The 22,062-nt window shown below is 47.1% G+C and overlaps 1 protein-coding gene across 1 annotated transcript; it reads right to left on the bottom strand.

Annotated features, from left to right (window-relative positions):
• Positions 1–2,439: 2,439 nt before the first annotated feature.
• On the bottom strand, positions 2,440–21,583 carry LOC141153394 (oocyte zinc finger protein XlCOF7.1-like). The gene is made up of 6 exons (XM_073638167.1): positions 21,578–21,583; positions 18,729–18,908; positions 18,300–18,423; positions 10,879–10,976; positions 6,028–6,106; positions 2,440–3,352 (listed from the first exon to the last, which is right to left on the bottom strand). Exons 1-6 carry the CDS (start codon positions 21,581–21,583, stop codon positions 2,481–2,483), a joined length of 1,359 nt encoding a protein of 452 aa, XP_073494268.1. The 3' UTR covers positions 2,440–2,480.
• Positions 21,584–22,062: the final 479 nt, after the last annotated feature.

Raw genomic sequence — 22,062 nt, 5'->3', positions numbered from 1 at the left:
GGGGGGAACAAGATCTCATTCTCTTCTGGAAGCAGTAGGCAGGCTTTTTCAAATAGCGGAGCAAAATCTTCTAACTTTTACGGCGCTACATATACGAGGCATAGAAAACACGAGAGCAGACTTCCTAAGAAGCAACAAGTTGAGACAAGGGGAATGGGCCCTGAATCCCAGAATATTCCATCAGATAGTACAGCTGTGGAGTCTACTAGAGATAGATTTGTTCGCCGACAAAAACAACAGGAAAGTGGAGACGTTCTGCTCACTAGACCCAAGGGGAAACCCATTGGCAATAGATGCTCTCCAGATCCCTTGGAACTTCAAGTTGGCCTATGCATTCCCGCCAATAGCTATGATACCTCTGGTAGTGAGGAAAATCAGGAAGGATCAAGCGAGAGTGATTCTCATAGCCCCCTTCTGGCCAAAGAGACCATGGTTCTCCCTTTTGAGGATGATGTCACGATCAGACCCATGGATCCTACCAGAGACCCCGGACCTTCTAGCTCAGGGACCAATATTCCATTCTCAAGTGAAGGCTTTCCACCTGGCAGCGTGGAATTTGAGAGGGCAATATTGAGGGGCAAAGGTTTTTCATCAGGTTTAGTATCTACTCTATTAAAAAGTAGAAAGCCCATAACCACCAAAATCTATGGTAGAACATGGAGAAAATTTTTAGATTTCCTAGGAAAGCCATTAAGCCAAAAACCTCCAATTAATTCCATCTTGGAGTTCTTACAGAAAGGGTTTGAGTTAGGTCTGGCTGCCAGTACACTTAAGGTCCAGGTTTCTGCCTTGGGTGCGCTATATAACCATAACCCCGCAGCCAATAAATGGATTACAAGGTTCATTAAATCTTGTGGTAGATCTAGGCCAGTCTCAATACCCAAAGTTCCTCCATGGAACCTAAATTTAGTACATGACTCCCTAACTATGGAACCCTTTGAACCAGTTCAGGAGTTGTCTGCAAAATTCATAACTCTCAAAACAATTATTTTGGTAGCTTTAACATCGGCCCGTAGAGTAAGTGATTTGCAGGCCCTATCCATAAATCCTCCATATACACAAATATTTGATGATAGAGTAGTATTGAGGCCTGATCCAGCCTACCTTCCTAAGGTTGCACTCAAGTTTCATAGATCTCAGGAAATTGTTCTGCCCTCCTTTTGTAACAGTCCAAAGACCTCAGGGGAGCAAAAGCTTCATAACCTTGACGTTAGAAGGGCTCTATTACATTACATTACATAAAAGTAACTAGCCAGTGGAGACGTAGCCAATCCCTGTTCGTAGCCTTCCAGGGGAGTAGGAAGGGTTTTGGGGTGACGAAAGCAACTATAGCCAGATGGATTAGGGAGGCCATTTGCTTAGCCTACTCGACTAGTAACACCCCGATCCCTGACGGCATCAAGGCTCACTCCACCAGGGCCGTGGCTACCTCCTGAGCAGAGGTATCGATAGATCAGATCTGTAATGCCGCTACATGGTCATCACCATCCACCTTTTTCAAACACTACCGTTTGGATCCATCCTGCCTATCTGACTTAACCGTTGGTAGAAGGGTGCTGCAAGCGGTGGTCCCTCCCTAAGGTGTTTCTTTCTCCAAAATTCTCTCAGGTGTGCTGTCATGGGTGAAGGGAAAACACCAAGGTTACTTACCGGTAGCCGGTTTTTCCAGAACCCATGACAGCATCCATATATACCCCCCCCCTTCTTTCTCACCATATGGGTGTGCACGTTTGGTGGGTGTTATTTGATGTGGTGTTGGATTTTGTATATAACTCTTTTATGGAGGTCCTCTCAATGCTCTGTAACCAACTGAAGCGGGGGAGAGGAGCCGCCCTTTTATGTCAGATGGTTTCCTGTCCTTGAAGGGCGGATCCTCTCTCAGGTGTGCTGTCATGGTTTCTGGAAAAACTGGCTACCGGTAAGTAACCTTGGTGTTTTTTTACATGCTTCAATAGTCTCCATGGGAGACTTGAAGCTGCAATCATCCGATCGCTTGTGCTGCACATAGCGCAAAAATGCTCATCGGCTAGGAGTGCCGGCCATGGCCAAGTCAAATGCCACTGTCGGAGGTTGAGAACTGCATTTAACATGTTAACAGTTACTGGTGGATCGCAATTCCACCTGCGGCTGTTAGGGGCAATTGACAGCTGATCAGATCACCTGTCATTTGCCTGAAAAAATGCAGGCTCAGCGCTGGAGCCTGCGCCAAAGAGGGGGAGACACGACTTATGACGTATTTATACATCATATGTCATGAAGGGGTTAAACATCCGGATCATTTAAATTTTTTACTTTAATTTTTTTCCGCAAAATTTGTATTGGATTCGATTTGCCCATAAAATCTGAATCAGAACCAAACTGATTCGGCAAAAATTTAAAGTGTAAAGTGTTCCAACGCCTTCAACTGCCCTGAAAATACATCTACGACACTCTCAGGCCTCCCACAGTTTATTAAAATGTATAAAACACAGTGAATATAATTACAGTTTCTTTCCTTTATGAGTTCTCTGATGTAAAACAAGACTATATTTTTGTATAAAACGTTTCTCACACAGTGAACATGAATGCGGCTTCACTCCAGTGTGAACTCTCTCATGTGTAGCAAGACTTGATTTACGTGTAAAACATTTCCCACATTCTGAACATGAATACGACTTCTCTCCAGTGTGAATTCTCTCATGCGTAGTAAGATGTGATTTACGTATAAAAGATTTCCCACATTCTGAACATGAATACGGCTTCTCTCCAGTGTGAATTCTCTCATGTTTATTAAGACTTGATTTATCTGTAAAGCATTTCTCACAGTGTGAACATGTATGCGGCTTCTCCCCAGTGTGTATTCTCTTATGTTGAACAAGATGATATTTTTGCATAAAACGTTTCTCACACACTGAACATGAAAATGGCTTCTCTCCAGTGTGAATTCTCTCATGTGTAGTAAGACTTGATTTACATGTAAAAGATTTCCCACATTCTGAACATGAAAATGGCTTCTCTCCTGTATGAATTCTTTCATGTCTAACACATTTTGATTTAGTTATAAAGCATTTCCCACATTCTGAACAGGAGTATGGCTTTTTTCCTTTGTGCTTTTTTTGTGTTAAAAAATTTGAGATTTTAGTAAGTTGCTTGTGACATTGAAATCTTGTATTCACTTTGCCCCCTGGAATTGTGGTAACAATGTGAGATTTCTCAGGAGAGGGTTCCTCATGATCAGGAGGATTATAATAAGGTGAAGTGCTGTGAAGTCCAGAAGGTGCAGGAAGGGTGATGAGGTTTCCTCCATTAGATTCCTTCCTGATATCTTCTTTTTTATAACTTAGTGATAAACCGTTATTCTCACAAGGATTTCCTATAAGAATAAAAGATAGAAAAAAATCACATCTAATCTACCACACAAAAGAGATTTCGACATTTATTTAATAGAGCTCACAATGAAGACCCTCGTCAGTGATAGTACCGGTAATAAGGAAGACAACTACATGCCATAACATTAACACAATGACGGGTAAAGTGAATGACACTTATAAACTGGTGACATTGGCACAAGTCAGGGGATTAGCTAACAAAGTTCTTAAAGGGAACCAGTCATCAGGATTTACCCCTTAATGTACCACCAGTGCCATTTCACACTCTCAAGCTTCCCATCATGCCCTTAGTGTAGAAAAGTGTCCACGCAATTAAAAATGAAGTTTTAAAGGGAACCTGTCATGTCCTTTGTCCTATCTAAATTACTCCAATGTGCATCAGTAACACGCTTTTTTATTAAAATCGGCGGTGTAATCATGTGTAAAAAAACACTTTATATACTTGCTCGTTTATTCATAGGGGTGTGATTCATTGCATTCAGTCCGGCTTCTCGCCGCCCACGCCATTTGATTTCTGTTCCCGGATTGTGCTGATGTCACTAGTTTCGGCGTCTAAATGCCGCGCTTACGTGGTATGTCATGGCCAGCCGCACTTGCGCAGTGTGTATATTGGCATACCCGAGCTTGATGATCTGGGAGCCGCGCATGCGCTGTGACGAGCGGCTGTGGCCGCACACAGTGAAGCTGAGGAACTACACACAGCTTAACAGCGCACGCGCGGGGAGCCGCTCGTCACAGCGCATGCGCGGGGAGCCACTCGTCGGCTCCCGGATCTTCAAGCCGATACTAGTAAAGTCAGCACAAACTGGGAACAGAATTCAAATGGCGTGGGCCGTGACAAGCCGGACTGAATGCAATGAATCACAGCCCTATGACTAAACAAGCAGGTATGATATAGTTAGATAACGTGGTTTTTTACACGATATCGGATACGATTTTAGTGAAAAAAGCGTGTTAGTGATGCACATTGCATCACTAACAATGCAATGGGGGCAGTTTAGATAGGACAAAGGACATGACAGGTTCCCTTTAATATTTCAGTACCGTATGTAAATGAGATTGACTAGTCACAACGGCGGCCCTACATCCAGGAGCAGTCGAGCTCCAGCCCCCATAATCATATATACAGTATGCTTTAGGGCATGATCCATCCATCAATGTAACATCAACTGATGCTCACTGAACTATTGAAGGAATAGAAGAATCCACACTATCTATAATCAGAGAGATGGTGAGGGAACACTTAGCTAATTTACATCTCCTGGTCCAGATGAATTATACCCTAGGGTACTGAAAGAGATCGCAGAAGAAACTGCAGAACCATTAGCCAGAAACTTTGAAAAATCCTGGAGAACAGGAGAAGTCCCAGAAGATTGGAGAAGGGCAAATGTTGTCCCCATCTTTAAAAAAGGAAAGAAAATGGAGCCAGGAAATTACAGGCCAGTGAGCCTTACTTCTATACCAGGAAAGATCTTTGAACAAATTATTTAATAGCATGTATGTAAGTACTTGGATAAGAATACAGTAATTAACCAGAGCCAGCATGGGTTTGTAACAAACAAGTCATGCCAGACTAATATAATTTCCTTCTATGATGGAATCACTGACTGGGTAGATCAGGGAAATTTGGTAGATATAGCAAATCTCAACTTCAGCAAAGCATTTGATAAAGTATCTCACACCATCCTTATTGAAAAAATGACCAAGTATGGGATTGACATGGCTGCAGTTACGTGGATTCACAACTGGCTCAGTGATTGTACTCAAATAGTGGTAATAAATGGTGGCACATCCAATTGGAAGAGTGTAATAAGCGGAGTACCACAAGGATCTGTCCTGGTCCCAGTGTTGTTCAACATTTTTATCAATGATCTAGATAAGGGAACTGAAGGTAAACTAATCAAATTTGCAGACGATGCAAAGCTAGGAGGGATAGCTAATACTAGAGAAGACAGAGAAAGGATTCAGAAGGATCTAGATCAGCTTGGAAAATAGAAAGCGACTAACAGAATGGTATTAATCTGGGCAAGAAAATGAAAATGGCATCTACAGGATCGGAAAAGCAGTATTAAGCAACAGCACGTGTGAAAAAGACTTGGGTATTCTAAGGCTATGTGCACACGAAGTGATTTTAATGCGTTTTTTTTGCGGTGGATTTTCACTGCGAAAACGCATTAAAATTGCTTGTAATAGGTCTGCCATTTACTGCAATGCAAATCTGCATGTGCTGTGCACATCATGCGGAGATTTCCACTGTGAATTCGAATTGCGGTAAAACCACCCGCAAGACCAATTCTAGTGCGATTTCGCTGCGAAATCGCCGCCATTGACTTGCATTGGATCGCATAAGATCCGCATGACTACATGTAGTTATGCGGATCTTATGCGATTAATGCGCGGATGGTACCCGGGAGACTCTCCTCCAGACCCGGGTACCATAGTGCCTGTAAGTAAAAAAATAATTAAAATAAAAAATAACCTTATACTCACCTTCCGATGGCCCCCGCTCTGCTCCCGGCATCTCTGCTGGCTCTGTGGCGAATACCGGTAATGTAAAAGGACCTTCCATTACGTCAGCGGTCATGTGACATGTTGGGAACTTGGGATGGGAATAGTAATAGGTGACCACAGAACAGACACAACAGTCTCCCCTCCTCACCCTGCTGATCGGCCCATATTGCGGTCGCCTCTTGTGCTCCATGTATAACCGCAACCTTAATATCAATCAGATCTTCACCCTAAAAAAGAACAATGTAAGATGAGCTCAGGTCCCATCACTTCATGGTCAGATGTTGTGGGGACTTCAGTGTCATCTACCTGATGACTCTCCGGGATGTTGTGATTCTCCTCTGGACAGTCCTGGGGATACAGAGGACGGGGACATCTCTCTGGTGGATTTCTCCTCCTGGATCCATCTGTGGAGACACAGAGACTGAATACATGACCTGCCGTGTATCTGTCTATATATGAGACTCGTCTCTCAGAACCAGTAATTCTATGTTTATGGATCAGGGAATAAATTACATTGTTGTGGTCCTCACCACCGGTACAGAGGTCCCAGCACATTGTGGCCTCAAGTATAAAGTGATAATCAGCGAGGCCAAAGCCTAATGCTCTCTGCTCTGCACTCGGAGGATGAGGACCCTGAGGAGACGGACAGAGAAGACCCTCGTCAGTCAGAGCAAGGAGCCGTACTAAGAAACACAACTTCTCCAAGTTTCATCTCCACCAGGGATGGAACCACAGAGGAGCTGGAGAAAGCTCCACATTTCTATCCATCGGTTCCTTTCCTAATTCACTGTATGGAGATTGGGGGAAGGACGGTGACCATTTACCAGTGATTGTATTTTTGAGAGCTCATGATGTCACCATGAGGACACGGCCTCCCTCCTGGACAGGATCCTCTGGGATCACTCAGAGGAGAGAACCTGCCGTCCTCCTATTAAAAGACGAGTTACTGCGTTTTTATTCTTCTTTAAATAGAGAGAAATCTCAATATCCGCTTCGATATAAACACTAAAATAGGCAGCAAGTGTGCGTAAAAGTCTGAATTTGTCTCTGAAGGAGGAAAAAAGGGCACATGTACGGCTGACGGATGAAGTCACCGCACCCGGAAGGACAGTGTTGTGGGGAGCACCGGGTACGCAGCGGTTAGTGCCTATCAATGTGTAGAAAGGACAACTAGAGAGCCGGCACCGGGGTCATGGGCGCTTACTGATGCACACGGGGAGCCAAGGAGAGATTGTCTGGTCAGACTCCACAGAAAAGCCCCATAATACATATTCTTCTGAACAAACCAAACCTTTAACCCCGTCACCCCCAGTCTGTTTTCACCTTTCTGACCGGGCCACACTTTACAATTCTGACCAACGTCACTTAACGAGGTAATATTTCTGGAGCTTCAATGTCTCCCAGTGATTCATAGTATTTTTTTCGTGACACATTGTACTTGTGTTACATTTACATTGATATGATTTGTGTTTGTTTGTGAAATTTTCGATATTTTCAAAAATAAAATTTACAATTTACAAACTTTGAAATTTTATGCTGTTAACCCCTTCACACCATGGCCATTTTTCCTCTCCGTGATCCATACCTTTATTATTTTTCTATCCCCATAGCAGTATAAGGGCTTGTTTTTTTGCGGGACAAGTTGTACTTTTGAATGACGCCATTCATTTTACCATTTAACAACCAGTATCTATATTAGCAAATCAATGTGCTGCAGGATGTAAAGAGATTCCAGCTTAGTATAAAATATAATATCTGTTTAATCAATCCATAAAAACAGAAAACATAAAAAGCAAAGCAGAAAAAACTCCAAAAAAGGGGGAACACAAGCATTACATAGATCCAATACATGTCATAGAATTTCTTAATACAGACGTATCCAGATTAATAATGATCAAAGTGCCAATCAGCAGTAATCAAATGGAGAGAGCATTTAATTTTGTAGACTCTTTCTGCTGCAATGACATTCATGTAATCAAAGTGCAAGTGCAATAGATAAAGTGCAGGTGCAGCTATAGTTCCAACAAAAAATGCCTTTCTATTTGTGGTATCCATGCACTATTATGGCACATCAGATGCAAAAGTCTCAGTTACTTACCGGTAAAGGGATTTTTTGGAACCCATTACAGCACCACGAGGGAGGGGATCCGCCCTTCAAGGACAGGAAACCTACAGGCTTAAAAGGGCGGCACCTCTCCCACGCATCAGTTGGACTACAGAGCATGAGAGAACCTCCAATGGTTGTTGCAAAAACACAAAATTTACCTGCACCACAAATCACAACTAAAAATGTGAGCTCATAACACTAGCGAAAGAAGTGCTCACCCACACGTGACGGGAGGGAATATAAGGGTGCTGTCATAGGTTCCAAAAACTCTTGTTACCGGTAAGTAACTAAGACTTTATTGATCACCCATGACAGCACCAGGAAAAATTAAGAATTCAGGGAGGGACCACAGCCTGGAGCACCCTTCTCCCAAAGGTGAGGTCGGAAGAGGAACCCATATCAAGTCTATTATGTTTATAGAAAGTGGAATGAGAAGACCAGGTTGCTACCTTACAGGTCTGCTAGATTAAGACATCCGATCTCTAAAGCCCAGGAGGTTGACATGGCCCTTGTGGAGTGAGCCTTTAAACCTAAAGAAATGGCCTCCCTAATCAACCTAGCTATTGTGCGTTTTGAAGCCTTAGGCCATGGCCCCACTATCCCCCAGGGGAGAAACGGGGCTGGATGTTATACACCGGCGTGGAGAAACGGGGCTGCATGTTATACACCGGTGTGGAGAAACGGGGCTGCATGTTATACACCGGAGGGGAGAAACGGGGCTGCATGTTATACACCGGCGTGGAGAAACGGGGCTGCATGTTATACACCGGCGTGGAGAAACGGGGCTGCATGTTATACACCGGCGTGGAGAAACGGGGCTGCATGTTATACACCGGCGTGGAGAAACGGGGCTGCATGCTATACACCGGAGGGGAGAAACGGGGCTGCATGTTATACACCGGAGGGGAGAAACGAGGCTGCATGTTATACACCGGAGGGGAGAAACAGGGCTGCATGTTATACACCGGAGGGGAGAAACGGGGCTGCATGTTATACACCGGAGGGGAGAAACGGGGCTGCATGTTATACACCGGCGTGGAGAAACGGGGCTGCATGTTATACACCGGCGTGGAGAAACGGGGCTGCATGTTATACACCGGAGGGGAGAAACGAGGCTGCATGTTATACACCGGAGGGGAGAAACGGGGCTGCATGTTATACACCGGAGGGGAGAAACAGGGCTGCATGTTATACACCGGAAGGGAGAAACGGGGCTGCATGTTACACACCGGAGGGGAGAAACGGGGCTGCATGTTATACACCGGCGTGGAGAAACGGGGCTGCATGTTATACACCGGAGGGGAGAAACGGGGCTGGATATTATACAATGGGGCCTGAAGGAGAAGCCAGAATGCAGTGATTAATGCGTGTGGCCCAATACTATTCTCCATATAGTGAATCTCCACCATAAATAACACGCTGACAGGGGATATTATCCGTGCATGGTGAAGAGCGCCCCCTCTGGCAGTATCTTGTCTCCATGTTTATACCTTGATTGAGCCAGGTCTCAAAAACCGACATGATTGTCCGATAACAACAACTCTAGATCCGGCCATCGCAGCGGTTTGTATATACGAGCTCCTAATCCCTTTTATGATGAAGCAATTCTCCACCCGGCACAGAGGACTAAACATCTGTCATGTACTGTCACCTACCTGGTGTCCTCCACTTGCCTCCGACTGAGACCTGTGTTCTGGTCCTCCTACATCCAAGATGGCCTCCATAGTGGCAGAGGGACGACAGCCATATATCTGACCCACACCTCCATAGCACGGCACTTACTGACTTACCATAGGGCTCTTCATGCCACCAGGCGGCCGGCCTGGATGAGGAGGGACCAGAACGCCGGCCTCAGTGTAGGAGGCAGTGGGAGGCAAACAGAGGCAACAGGTAGGACGACTCTACATGTGACATGTGTCGTCACTCGTCAGCACCAGGCAGAGGCTGCTACATCCCCGAGATCCATAGGACGGGGAGATTCATAACCTGGAGCACAAGCTCAGTCATTTATATGGCAGCAGGGACTTGTGTAAGGAAAATATGGACGTAAAGGATGGAAGGAATATTATAGAAGGCAAAGGAAAACTAATATGAGCTTCCTAAATCATTAAGAAGAGGTGTGAAGGCGGCCCCGGTATTCATCGGAGCAGAGCCGGACTCTACAGGAGCAGCCGCGCCATCACCGGACGCTTCTGCTGTGATGTGGACGGCGGATAAAGCTTCACTGCACCGGAGACTCCACACGATATCACACACCGGTCATCGTCATCATCACACACCGGTCATCATCATCATCACACACCGGTCATCATCATCATCACACACCGGTCATCATCATCATCACACACCGGTCATCATCATCATCACACGCCGGTCATCATCATCATCACACGCCGGTCATCATCATCATCACACACCGGTCATCATCATCATCACACACCGGTCATCATCATCATCACACACCGGTCATCGTCATCATCACACGCCGGTCATCATCATCATCATCACACGCCGGTCATCATCATCATCACACATCGGTCATCATCATCACCATCACACGCCGGTCATCATCATCATCATCACCATCACACACCGGTCATCATCATCATCACACGCCGGTCATCATCATCACACGCCGGTCATTATTACACACCTGTGGAAACATCTCCTGGAATCTCCTCCTTCCCGTCACTCACACACGGCTGATCCCTCCTCGTCATCGCTTCTTCTTCTGTCTCGTCCTTCACTTTATCCTTAGTCGGATCTTCCTCCTGATATATCAGATGTAACAATCAGCGCAATACAAGAAACCACCAAAATCTGTGACATCTATGACCTCGATCAGAAATGTCCCCCATATACAGATCCGGTACAGGGCTCAGCACCGTCTACCTGATGATCCTCCGGGATGTTGTGATTCTCCTCTGGACAGTCCTGGGGATACAGAGGACGGGGACATCTCTCTGGTGGATTTCTCCTCCTGGATCCATCTGTAGGAAACACACAGTGACGGAATAGATTGTGTCATGTGATGATGAGATGATGAAGTCAAAAGCAAAAGAAAAGCCAAAGATGCTATAAGATTATTACAGGATGAAAAGGGTGAAGTGGTCAAAAATGATGCTGAGAGGCCGAACTTTTACATTCCTATTTTGCATCTGTTTTCTCTAAGAAAGTAAATGTAACATCAACTGATCTTCACTGAACTATAGAAGGAATAGGAGAATCCACACTATCTATAAACAGAGAGATGGTGAGGGAACACTTAGCTAATTTATATGGATTTACATATCCTGGTCCAGATGAATTATATCCTAGGGTATTGAAAGATACCAGAAGAAACTGCAGAACCATTAGCCAGAATCTTTGAAAATCCTGGAGAACAGGAGAAGTCCCAGAAGATTGGAGAAGGGCAAATGTCCTCATCTTCAAAAAAGGAAAGAAGATGGAGCCAGGAAATTACAGGCCAGTGAGCCTTACTTCTATACCAGGAAAGATCTTTGAACAAATTATTAAAACAGCATGTATGTAAGTACTTGGATAAGAATAAAGTAATTAACCAGAGCCAGCATGGGTTTGTAACAAACAAGTCATGCCAGACTAATATAATTTCCTTCTATGATGGAATCACTGACTGGGTAGATCAGGGAAATGTGGTAGATATAGCATATCTCAACTTCAGCAAAGCATTTGATAAAGTATCTCATACTATGCTTATTGAAAAAATGACCAAGTATGGGATTGACATGGCTGCAGTTAGGTGGATTCATAACTGGCTCAGTGATCGTACTCAAAGAGTGGTAATAAATGGTGGCACATCCAATTGGAAGAGTGTAATAAGTGGGGTACCACAAGGATCTGTCCTGGTCCCAGTGTTGTTCAACATTTTTATCAATGATCTAGATAAGGGAACTGAAGGTAAACTAATCAAATTTGCAGATGATGCAAAGCAAGAAGGGATAGCTAACACTAGAGAAGACAGAGAACGGATTCAGAAGGATGTAGATAAGCTGGAACAATGGAAAGCGACTAACAATGGTATTTAACAGGGAGAAATGCAAGATTCTACATCTGGGCAAGAAAAACGAAAATGGCATCTACAGAATGGGAGGAATAGAACTAAGCAACAGCAAGTGTGAAAAAGACTTGGGTATACTAATAGATAATAGACTGAACATGAGTCAACAGTGTGATGCAGCAGCAAAAAAGGCGAACACAGTTCTGGAATGTATTAAAAGAAGCATAGCGTTTCGATCATGTGAAGTACTTCTCCCCCTCTACTCCTCTTTGGTCAGACCTCATCTGGACACTGTGTCCAGTTCTGGGCATCACATTTTAAAACAGACATGAAGAAACTGAAGCAAGTTCAGTGAAGAGCTACCTGGATTGTGACCGGTCTACAAACTCTGTCCTACTAGGAGCGGTTAAAGGACCTAGGAATGTTTAGCTTGCAAAAAAAGTTTAAGAGGAGACTTAATAGCTGTATACAGATATCTGAAGGGCTGTCACAGTGTAGAAGGATCATCCTTATTCTCATTTGCACATGGAAACACGAGAAGTAATGGAATGAAACTGAAAGGGAGGAGACACAGATTAGATATTAGTAAAAACTTTTTGACAGTGAGGAGATCAATGAGTGAAACAGGCGGCCACGAGAGGTGAAGAGTTCTCCTTCAATGGACGTCTTCAAACAGAGGCTGGACAGACATTCTATGATGGGAGTAGTAGTAGGTGACCACAGAACAGACATGACAGTCTCCCCTCCTCACCCTGCTGATCGGCCCATATTGCGGTCGCCTCTTGTGATCCATGTATAACTGCAACCTTAATATCAATCAGATCTTCACCCTAAAAAGAACAATGTAAGATGAGCTCAGGTCCCATCACTTCATGGTCAGATGTTGTGGGGACTTCAGTGTCATCTACCTGATGGTCCTCTGGGATGTTGTGATTCTCCTCTGGACAGTCCTGGGGATACAGAGGACGGGGACATCTCTCTGGTGGATTTCTCCTCCTGGATCCAGCTGTGGAGACACAGAGACTGAATACATGACCTGCCGTGGATCTGTCTATATATGAGACTCGTCTCTCAGAACCAGTAATTCTATGTTTATGTATCAAGGAATAAATTACATTGTTGTGGTCCTCACCACCGGTACCGAGGTCCCGGCACATTGTGGCCTCAAGTATGAAGTGATAATCAGCGAGGCCAAAGCCTAATGCTCTCTGCTCTGCACTCGGAGGATGAGGACCCTGAGGAGAGGGACAGAGAAGACCCTCGTCAGTCAGATGGAAGAGCCATACTAAGAAACACAACTTCTCTAAGATTCGTCTCCAGGGATGGAGCCACAGAGGAGCTGGAGAAAGCTCCACATTTCCATCCATCGGTTTCTTCTCTCCTAATTCACTGTATGGAGATTGGGGGAAGGACGGTGACCATTTACCAGTGATTGTATTTTGAGAGCTCATGATGTCACCATGAGGACACGGCCGCCCTCCTTGACAGGATCCTCTGGGATCTCTCTAAGAGCAGAGAATCTGCCGTCCTCCTATTAAAAGACGAGTTACCGCGTTTTTATTCTTCTTTAAATAGAGATAAATCTCCACATCCACCTCGATATAAACACTAAAATAGGCAGCAAGTGCGCGGAAAGTTCTGAGTTTGTCTCCAAAGGAGGAAAAAAGGGCAAGTGTACGGCTGACGGATGAAGTCACAGCGCCCGGAAGGACGGTGTTGTGGAGAACAAACAACCCTTTAACCCCTTCAACCCCAGTCTGCTTATCCCACCGATGCAGAGATTGTTTGTTTTCGTGACACATTGTACTTTATGTTACTGGTGAATTTACATTGATATGATTTGTGTTTATTTATGAACTGATCGAAAATTTCACAATTTTTTTTTTTAAAAGTTCACAATTTCCAAACTTTGAAATTTTATGCCGTTAACCCCTTCACACCATGGCCATTTTCCATTTTTCCTCTCCGTCATAACTTTTTTATTTTTCTATCCCCATAGCAGTATAAGGGCTTGTTTTTTTGCGGGACAAGTTGTACTTTTGAATGACGCCATTCATTTTACCATTTAACAACCAGTATCTATATTAGCAAATCAATGTGCTGCAGGATGTAAAGAGATTCCAGCTTAGTATAAAATATAATATCTGTTTAATCAATCCATAAAAACAGAAAACATAAAAAGCAAAGCAGAAAAAACTCCAAAAAAGGGGGGGACACAAGTGTCAGGAACGCACCGGCAGGATCATACAATATCCCACCGCTGCCACCAATTTGTCAGGGAATACCCAACACACACAGTCAGGACGACACCGGGGAGATCACGCAATATCTCACCGTGCCGTCACGCTGTCCGTAGTCGCGAGCACGCGATCCAGACTACTCTCTACGTAGGTATCGGTAAGCGACCAGTGAGCGTATGGCTCAACACCCTGGGTTCCACAGCCTGGAATCCTTGTTTAACGCCCTCCGTACGGTCACTGTCAGCTTCACGATAGCCCAATTATTAATACTCTCTGCCACCACCGGCCGAGTTTGAAATATAATACAGGCCTGGCCGGACGCCTGCGTTTTGGTAGCATTTATGGCTTCGGGGAAGGGAACGATTACAGAACAAAAGAAACAGAACTATTAAATTTTATATTTAATCCAAAAGGGAGGCAGTGTTTAGGAAAAATATATACGAGGATGTTACAAAGGGGACATTAAAATACATATGCAGATACATAAAATAAAACAGAATAAAAAGTGAAACTTACACTATAAAGTTCGCTGCGACGACTCAATATAGGTGGAGGAGGAGCTCCCCGGTTGGAGTATGCTGTTATTGAACAGGACCCGTTGCTTATAATTCTTATTCCCCCCTGGCAATGAGTGAGTCTCTAATGTCCATGAGTTCTCTTTATACCTAAGGGGAGATCTGGCCACACGCCCCTTGTGGTGACATCATGTGGGCCGGTCTCCAGCCTGTACATTTTTATTAAAAACGCTGACTTCTGCGATAACTCATTGCTTGTTGATCGCAGAAGCTTGCAAACTACGCCATTTTTTCCCTTATGATTTTATCTTTATTTAGATATCACACTTCGCATAGCTGCAGTCTGCCATTCTGGTGTTTTTGTGCTACAGCTCCCTGATTTTAGTTACAGCCCTGGAAAACTACCTATACATTCTTGGGCTGATTTGGTCACTACACATATGGGTCCCGTTACTGTCGGACCTATGGAACTCATTATATCTCATAATTCATATCAGAGTCATCATGTCTGCAAATTCCCCTTTGAAGCTCGGGAAGCAGCTTCAACAGTTACACGCAAATTAGTGCAAGCCTGCATTTTAATTACCTCCTGCGTCTTTCAGGGACAAGATGCTTACTTCCTAACGAAGTTATAACACTCTGTGGCTGGTCGTATTTGCATAAACTATTTCTCAGGCGTGCGCTAATTGGGGCTTTCGTGCTGAGGAAAATGGGACAGCTCGGTGCTGACAAAGGGTGATAATTTGTGTTAGACACTGTATGATTGTCATCTCTGGACAAACACTACAGCAGAGGGCATGGGAGAAGGGCTAATATTCTGTTAATCTGTCCCTGATATTAATATTTTCCTGACAACAAGCATTACATAGATCCATAGAATTTCTTAATGCAGACGTATCCAGATTAATAATGATCAAAGTGCAAATCAGTAGTAATCAAATGGAGAAAGCATTTAAGTTTATAGACTATTTGTGCCGCAATGGCATTCATGTAATCAAAGTGCAAGTGCAATAGCATTTATATAATAATAATAATCTTTTTTATTTTTTTTATATAGCGCTAACATATTCCGCAGCGCTTTACATACATTATCGTCGCTGTCCCATCGGGGCTCACAATCTAGATTCCCTATCAGTATGTCTTTGGAGTGTGGGAGGAAACCGGAGAACCCGGAGGAAACCCACGCAAACAAGGGGAGAACATACAAACTCCTTGCAGATGTTGCCCTTGGGGGGATTTGAACCCAGGACCCCAGCGCTGCAAGGCTGCAGTGCTAACCACTGAGCCACCGTATATAGTGCTAACCACTGAGCCACCGTGCTGCCCATATAGATAAAGTGCAAGTGCAGATATAGTTCCAACAAAAAATATCTTTCTATTTGTGCAATAATAGTGCATGGATGCAGCATCAGAGGCAAAAAATAGGTAGCAGCATATCTGAAGAAGTAAACAGTAGAGGGTATTGTGAGAGAACAGAATCCATTCTGAGTATGTGGTCTCCATCTTGTCTTGTAACTTCTGTGTAATGGTGATCAAGTAACACTGATGGGCAGGGAGGTTTCACATTTCTATTCACTCCCCTAAGGTTACTATTGGTTTATAGGTCAAAGGGAACTACTCCTTTGTCTCTGACCCTATATAAAGTGCCACATGTGCTAATAAAGCAGAAGAATTTGCTAGACCACCATACAAGGCTGTGCTGTATTGATTTCCTCGAGATCTCGAAAATATATTTTAATATTCGGAAGGAACAGAAGAGAGCGTATTTCACTCACAGTATATTACCTAAAATCAGAGGCCACCAGAGGAGAAGATAGGAATGCTGTGTCTCCCCACCCCAACGCCGTTTCGCTTTCCCTTCTTCAGGGGGGCGAGACACTTGCACATGAATGTCATTGCAGCACAAAAAGTCTATAAACTTAAATGCTCTCTCCATTTGATTACTACTGATTTACAATTTGATTAATATTATCCCTAAGGTCACAGATACCCAAAATGGTACCAGTAAAGGTCACCGCGCCGTTAAAGAAGAGAAGCCGTCACACAGCGCCGATAATAGAAGATAAAGTGAGGGGTCTCAGGGAAAGTTCTGGATATTTAACCAGTGAAATATATTCTAAAAAACCCCAAAACACACAAGATTGGTGTCACCATAACTGACCTGGGAAATCGCAGCGAGGTCGTTCTTACCGCGCAATAAATGCCGAGAAACAAAACCCAAAATATAAATGAGGAATTGTGGGGTTTTTTGTTTTTAACTCTTTCACTTCACTTAGATTTTTTTCCTGTTTTCAGCACATTATACGGTAAGATGCACAATTCATCCAGCAAAAAACACAAGACCTCAAACATCAGTGGATGGAAAATAACAAATGTTATGTCTAATGGAAGAAGACGAGGAAAAAAATGCAAAAATGAAAATTTGCCTGATCAGGATGAGGATGAAACATTGATATTGACACCTAGGACTGCAGCCTCCTATAGGTGGCGCTAGAGTCTCCGTTCTCTGCATACGGGGAGAGGAAATGTGCATATCTTATTTCCCATGGGGCATTGCATGGCCTATAACTCTCCGTACTCAGAATCGCCGCTCTCCTCCAGGAGACACATTCCCCCTATAGAGAGGAGTGCGCGGTGATCCGACCTTCTCCTCCAGGAGACACATTCCCCCTATAGAGAGGATGCGCGGTGATCCGACCTTCTCCTCCAGTGCGGAAAGTTCTGTGCTTCTCCTCCTGCAGAGCGAGGGGTGAATAGACGCGGGGGCCGAGAACTGCTGGAGCCCCCATGTCAGGCTCTGGGGGGTGAATAGACGCGGGGGCCGAGAACTGCTGGAGCCCCCATGTCAGGCTCTGGGGGGTGAATAGACGCGGGGGCCGAGAACTGCTGGAGCCCCCATGTCAGGCTCTGGGGGGTGATCGGCTCCACCACGCTCCAGCTTTATGTCAGGACTCGTGTTTCGGGGTCTGAGGGACGGTCCGGTGCCGATATTTATCCAGGACTTTGTGCTCAGTACGGAGAAAGTGATTTGTCACAAAGAAGAAGAATGAACGGAGGAGACCAAGGAAGGTCACACAAGTGTCAGCCAAGAGGGAGGAGCCGGACGCCCGACCACGACAGATGACGACATTGAGCTGGCACCGATTCTGGGGGACGGACGAGCGACAGCGGATTAGGGGGGAAATGATCAGTAAATTAACCCCGACTCTGCTGAGTAACAATCCACAACAGACTCAGGAACCGAAAGATCTCACAGGAGAGAACGGACAGAAGCGCTGGGACATCTGCAGACAAAATGTGACCGATGCTCTAAGGAAGGTGAAAGATTCTGAAAGAAGCCGCCGAGGACGAAGACTCAAGACTGATGAAGACGACAGCGGAGAAACCGCGACTCACAGATCAGAAGAGAAGAATCAGGGAATGAAAGCTGTGAGAAAATGTAGAGAAAACCAGAGCAAGTCTGGAGAAAAATCATCTATTATAGGACGAGGCCGAGAGACGTCATCACATCCACCGGAGCCAACAAGAGTCTCCTCTCACCTGGTGATGTCAGAGGCCGGAGCTCCTCCATCATCACCTCCTGGTACCGATCCTGGTGTCCTTCTAGATACTCCCACTCCTCCATGGAGAGATAGACAGCGACGTCCTGACACCTTATAGGAACCTGACAACAACGACACCGTCATCACCCAGAATCCTCCAGTGCTGTCCTGTACAATGTCCCAGCAGTCACCTCTCCGCTCATCACCCAGAATCCTCCAGTGCTATCCTGTATAATGTCCCAGCAGTCACCTCTCCGGTCATCACCCAGAATCCTCCAGTGCTATCCTGTATAATGTCCCAGCAGTCACCTCTCCGGTCATCACCCAGAATCCTCCAGTGCTGTCCTGTATAATGTTCCAGCAGTCACCTCTCCAGTCATCACCCAGAATCCTCCAGTGCTGTCCTGTATAATGTCCCAGCAGTCACCTCTCCGCTCAGCAGCTCAATCATCTTGTTGCTGAGCTCTAGGATCTTCTTCTTCCTCTCATGTATCGGGGGGTGCGGGGGAGGCTCTGTGATGGGGCCCGGGCTCCGCCCTCCTGACTCCTGGAGATGGATGATGGGAGTCACCCCCTCCCCCGGTGTCTTCCTCACTATTGTGTAATCCTGTGTATGGAGAGAGACACTTAGGGAGAAGAATTCCTTCCCGACTCCAGATCTGACAATCAGTAGAAATCCCGGGATCAATAACCGTCTCCAGTAATCTGGGGCCATAACCTGGAATATTATTACACTCAGGACAGACATCCAGGCCCCTCTACAGCTCTTATAGGGAATCCCCATGACAACTCCTCCTGGCAGAGAGCTGCACACAATCACTGCTCTTACAGTAAAGAATCCTTCTCTTCCTCTTCTGGATTTCCTCTTCCCGATGTCGGACTTGTTACATAACACAATAAAGCTGATAGAAATGTAGAGGAGTTACCTCTCCGCTCAGCAGGGAGATGATCTCCAGGGTGAAGTGTAATAATCTTCTGGTGGTCTCGTCCTCCTCCATCCTCGGGGTCATTCAGGAGAAGGAGGGATGAACACTGGATCAGCTGGAGGGATCTCGTCCTGCCGGCGTCTTCATGATAAAGGAGAAGATGGAGATCACAGGGGACGATATAACGACAATCACTGAATTTTGCCCCAAATATCCGACATTTATCAGGAAGAATCTGGAGGAAAAGCCACAAACTCCACCGCGGCCTCCTCCACCGATCTGACCGCTCATTATCAGCCTCGTAGGAGGACGGTCACCGTGGCAACTATACCTCCAGCTGAGGACGGTAACAGTGGCAAATACACCTCCAGCAGGGGACCGTCACCGTGGCAACTACACCTCCAGCAGAGGACGGTCACCGTGGTAACTACACCGCCAACGGAGGAGGTCACCGTGGCAACTACACCTCCAGCGGAGGTCGGTCACGGTGGCAACTACACCTCCAGCGGAGGTCGGTCAGCGTGGTAACTACACCTCCAGCGGAGGTCGGTCACCGTGGCAACTACACCTCCAGCGGAGGACGGTCACCATGATAACTACACCTCCAGCGGAGGACGGTCACCGTGGTAACTACACCTCCAGCGGGGGACGGTCACTGTGGTAACTCCACCTCCAGCGGGGGACGGTCACCGTGGTAACTCCACCTCCAGCGGGGGACGGTCACCGTGGTAACTCCACCTCCAGCGGGGGACGGTCACCGGGGTAACTCCACCTCCAGCGGGGGACGGTCACCGGGGTAACTCCACCTCCAGCGGGGGAAGGTCACCGTGGTAACTCCACCTCCAGCGGAGGAAGGTCACCGTGGCAACTACACCTCCAGCGGGGGACGGTCACCGTGGTAACTCCACCTCCAGCGGGGGCGGTCACCGTGGTAAGTACACCTCCAGCGGGGAACGGTCACCGTGGTAACTACACCTCCAGCAGGGGACGGTCACCGTGGTAACTACACCTCCAGCGGGGGCGGTCACTGTGGCAACTACACCTCCAGCGGGGGACGGTCACCGTGGTAACTCCACCTCCAGCGGGGGACGGTCACCGTGGTAACTCCACCACCAGCGGGGGCGGTCACCGTGGTAACTCCACCTCCAGCGGGGGACGGTCACCGTGGTAACTCCACCTCCAGCGGGGGACGGTCACCGTGGTAACTCCACCTCCAGCGGGGGACGGTCACCGTGGTAACTCCACCTCCAGCGGGGGACGGTCACCGTGGTAAGTACACCTCCAGCGGGGAACGGTCACCGTGGTAACTCCACCTCCAGCGGGGGACGGTCACCGTGGTAAGTACACCTCCAGCGGGGGACGGTCACCGTGGTAACCACCTCCAGCGGGGGACGGTGACGGTGGTAACTACACCTCCAGCGGGGGCGGTCACCGTGGTAAGTACACCTCTAGAGGGGGACGGTCACCGTGGTAACTACACCTCCAGCGGGGGACGGTCACCGTGGTAACGCCACCTCCAGCGGGGGACGCTCACCGTGGTAACTACCCCTCCAGCGGGGGACGGTCACCGTGGTAACTCCACCTTCAGCGGGGACGGTCACCGTGGTAACGCCACCTCCAGTGGGGGACGGTCACCGTGGTAACTACACCTCCAGCGGGGGACGGTCACCGTGGTAACTACACCTCCAGCGGGGGACGGTCACCGTGGTAACTCCACCTCCAGCGGGGGACGGTCACCGTGGTAACTCCACCTCCAGCGGGGACGGTCACCGTGGTAACTCCACCTCCAGCGGGGGACGGTCACCGTGGTAACTCCACCTCCAGCGGGGGACGGTCACCGTGGTAACTCCACCTCCAGCGGGGGCGGTCACCGTGGTAACTCCACCTCCAACGGGGGACGGTCACCGTGGTAACTCCACCTCCAGCGGGGGACGGTCACCGTGGTAACTCCACCTCCAGCGGGGGCGGTGAGGTGAGGAGGAGCCGCTGCACATCCTCCATACAACACTGAGGAGCCGCAGTCACATGGAGCAGGAGCCTCCACAGGAACAGCTCTGATCTCACCCCACACTCTCCTCTCACAGATTCACCACAAACCCTCCCTGTAATCTCACCGGAATGGCGGGAAGCGGAAACCTGCTGCTGGCTGATACCAGAGAGCAAGAGCTGCGCACAACCAGGACGGAGCTGCTGCACTGAGAGCGGGAGGACCTGTGGTGACGTCACCGCCATGTGATCAGGGGGCGGGGCTCAGGTGAGAAGTGGTGAAGGACCTGTGGTGACGTCACAGCCATGTGATCAGGGGGCGGAGCTCAGGAGAAAAGTGGTGAAGGCCCTGCGGTGACGTCACCGCCATGTGATCAGGAGAGGTGGTGAAGGATCTGTAACAATTGTGACATCAGCACACCTCCTCTCAGTGCAGCTCCTCTTCCTCTCTGTTGCTCTCTGGTGTCAGCACACCTCCTCTCTCGGTGCAGCTCCTCTTCCTCTCTGTTGCTCTCTGGTGTCAGCATACCTCCTCTCTCGGTGCAGCTCCTCTTCCTCTCTGTTGCTCTCTGGTGTCAGCACACCTCCTCTCTCAGTACAGCTCCCCTTCCTCTCTGTTGCTCTCTGGTGTCAGCACACCTCTCTCAGTGCAGCTCCTCTTCCTCTGTTGCTCTCTGGTGTCAGCACACCTCCTCTCTCAGTGCAGCTCCTCTTCCTCTCTGTTGCTCTCTGGTGTCAGCACACCTCCTTTCTCAATGCAGCTCCTCTTCCTCTCTGTTGCTCTCTGGTGTCAGCACACCTCCCCTCTCAGTGCAGCTCCTCTTCCTCTCTGTTGCTCTCTGGTGTCAG

This window comes from Phyllobates terribilis, unplaced genomic scaffold, assembly GCF_046119375.1.
Source record: "Phyllobates terribilis strain yellow unplaced genomic scaffold, ASM4611937v1 Scaffold_1__5_contigs__length_1240528914, whole genome shotgun sequence".
NCBI classification, from domain to species: Eukaryota; Metazoa; Chordata; class Amphibia; order Anura; family Dendrobatidae; genus Phyllobates; species Phyllobates terribilis.
Note: the sequence above shows the minus strand (reverse complement) of the source record. Positions and strands in the feature narration are given on the sequence as shown.

Excerpts from the sequence above, each read along its gene's own strand:
- LOC141153394 (XM_073638167.1), bottom strand. Across the intron at positions 6,107-10,878 it reads ACATCCCGGAGGATCATCAG|GGTGAAGATCTGATTGATAT; the intron begins GTAGACGGTGCT and ends GTTCTTTTTTAG. Across the intron at positions 3,353-6,027 it reads AATATGGGCCGATCAGCAGG|GAAATCCTTGTGAGAATAAC; the intron begins GTGAGGAGGGGA and ends TTATTCTTATAG.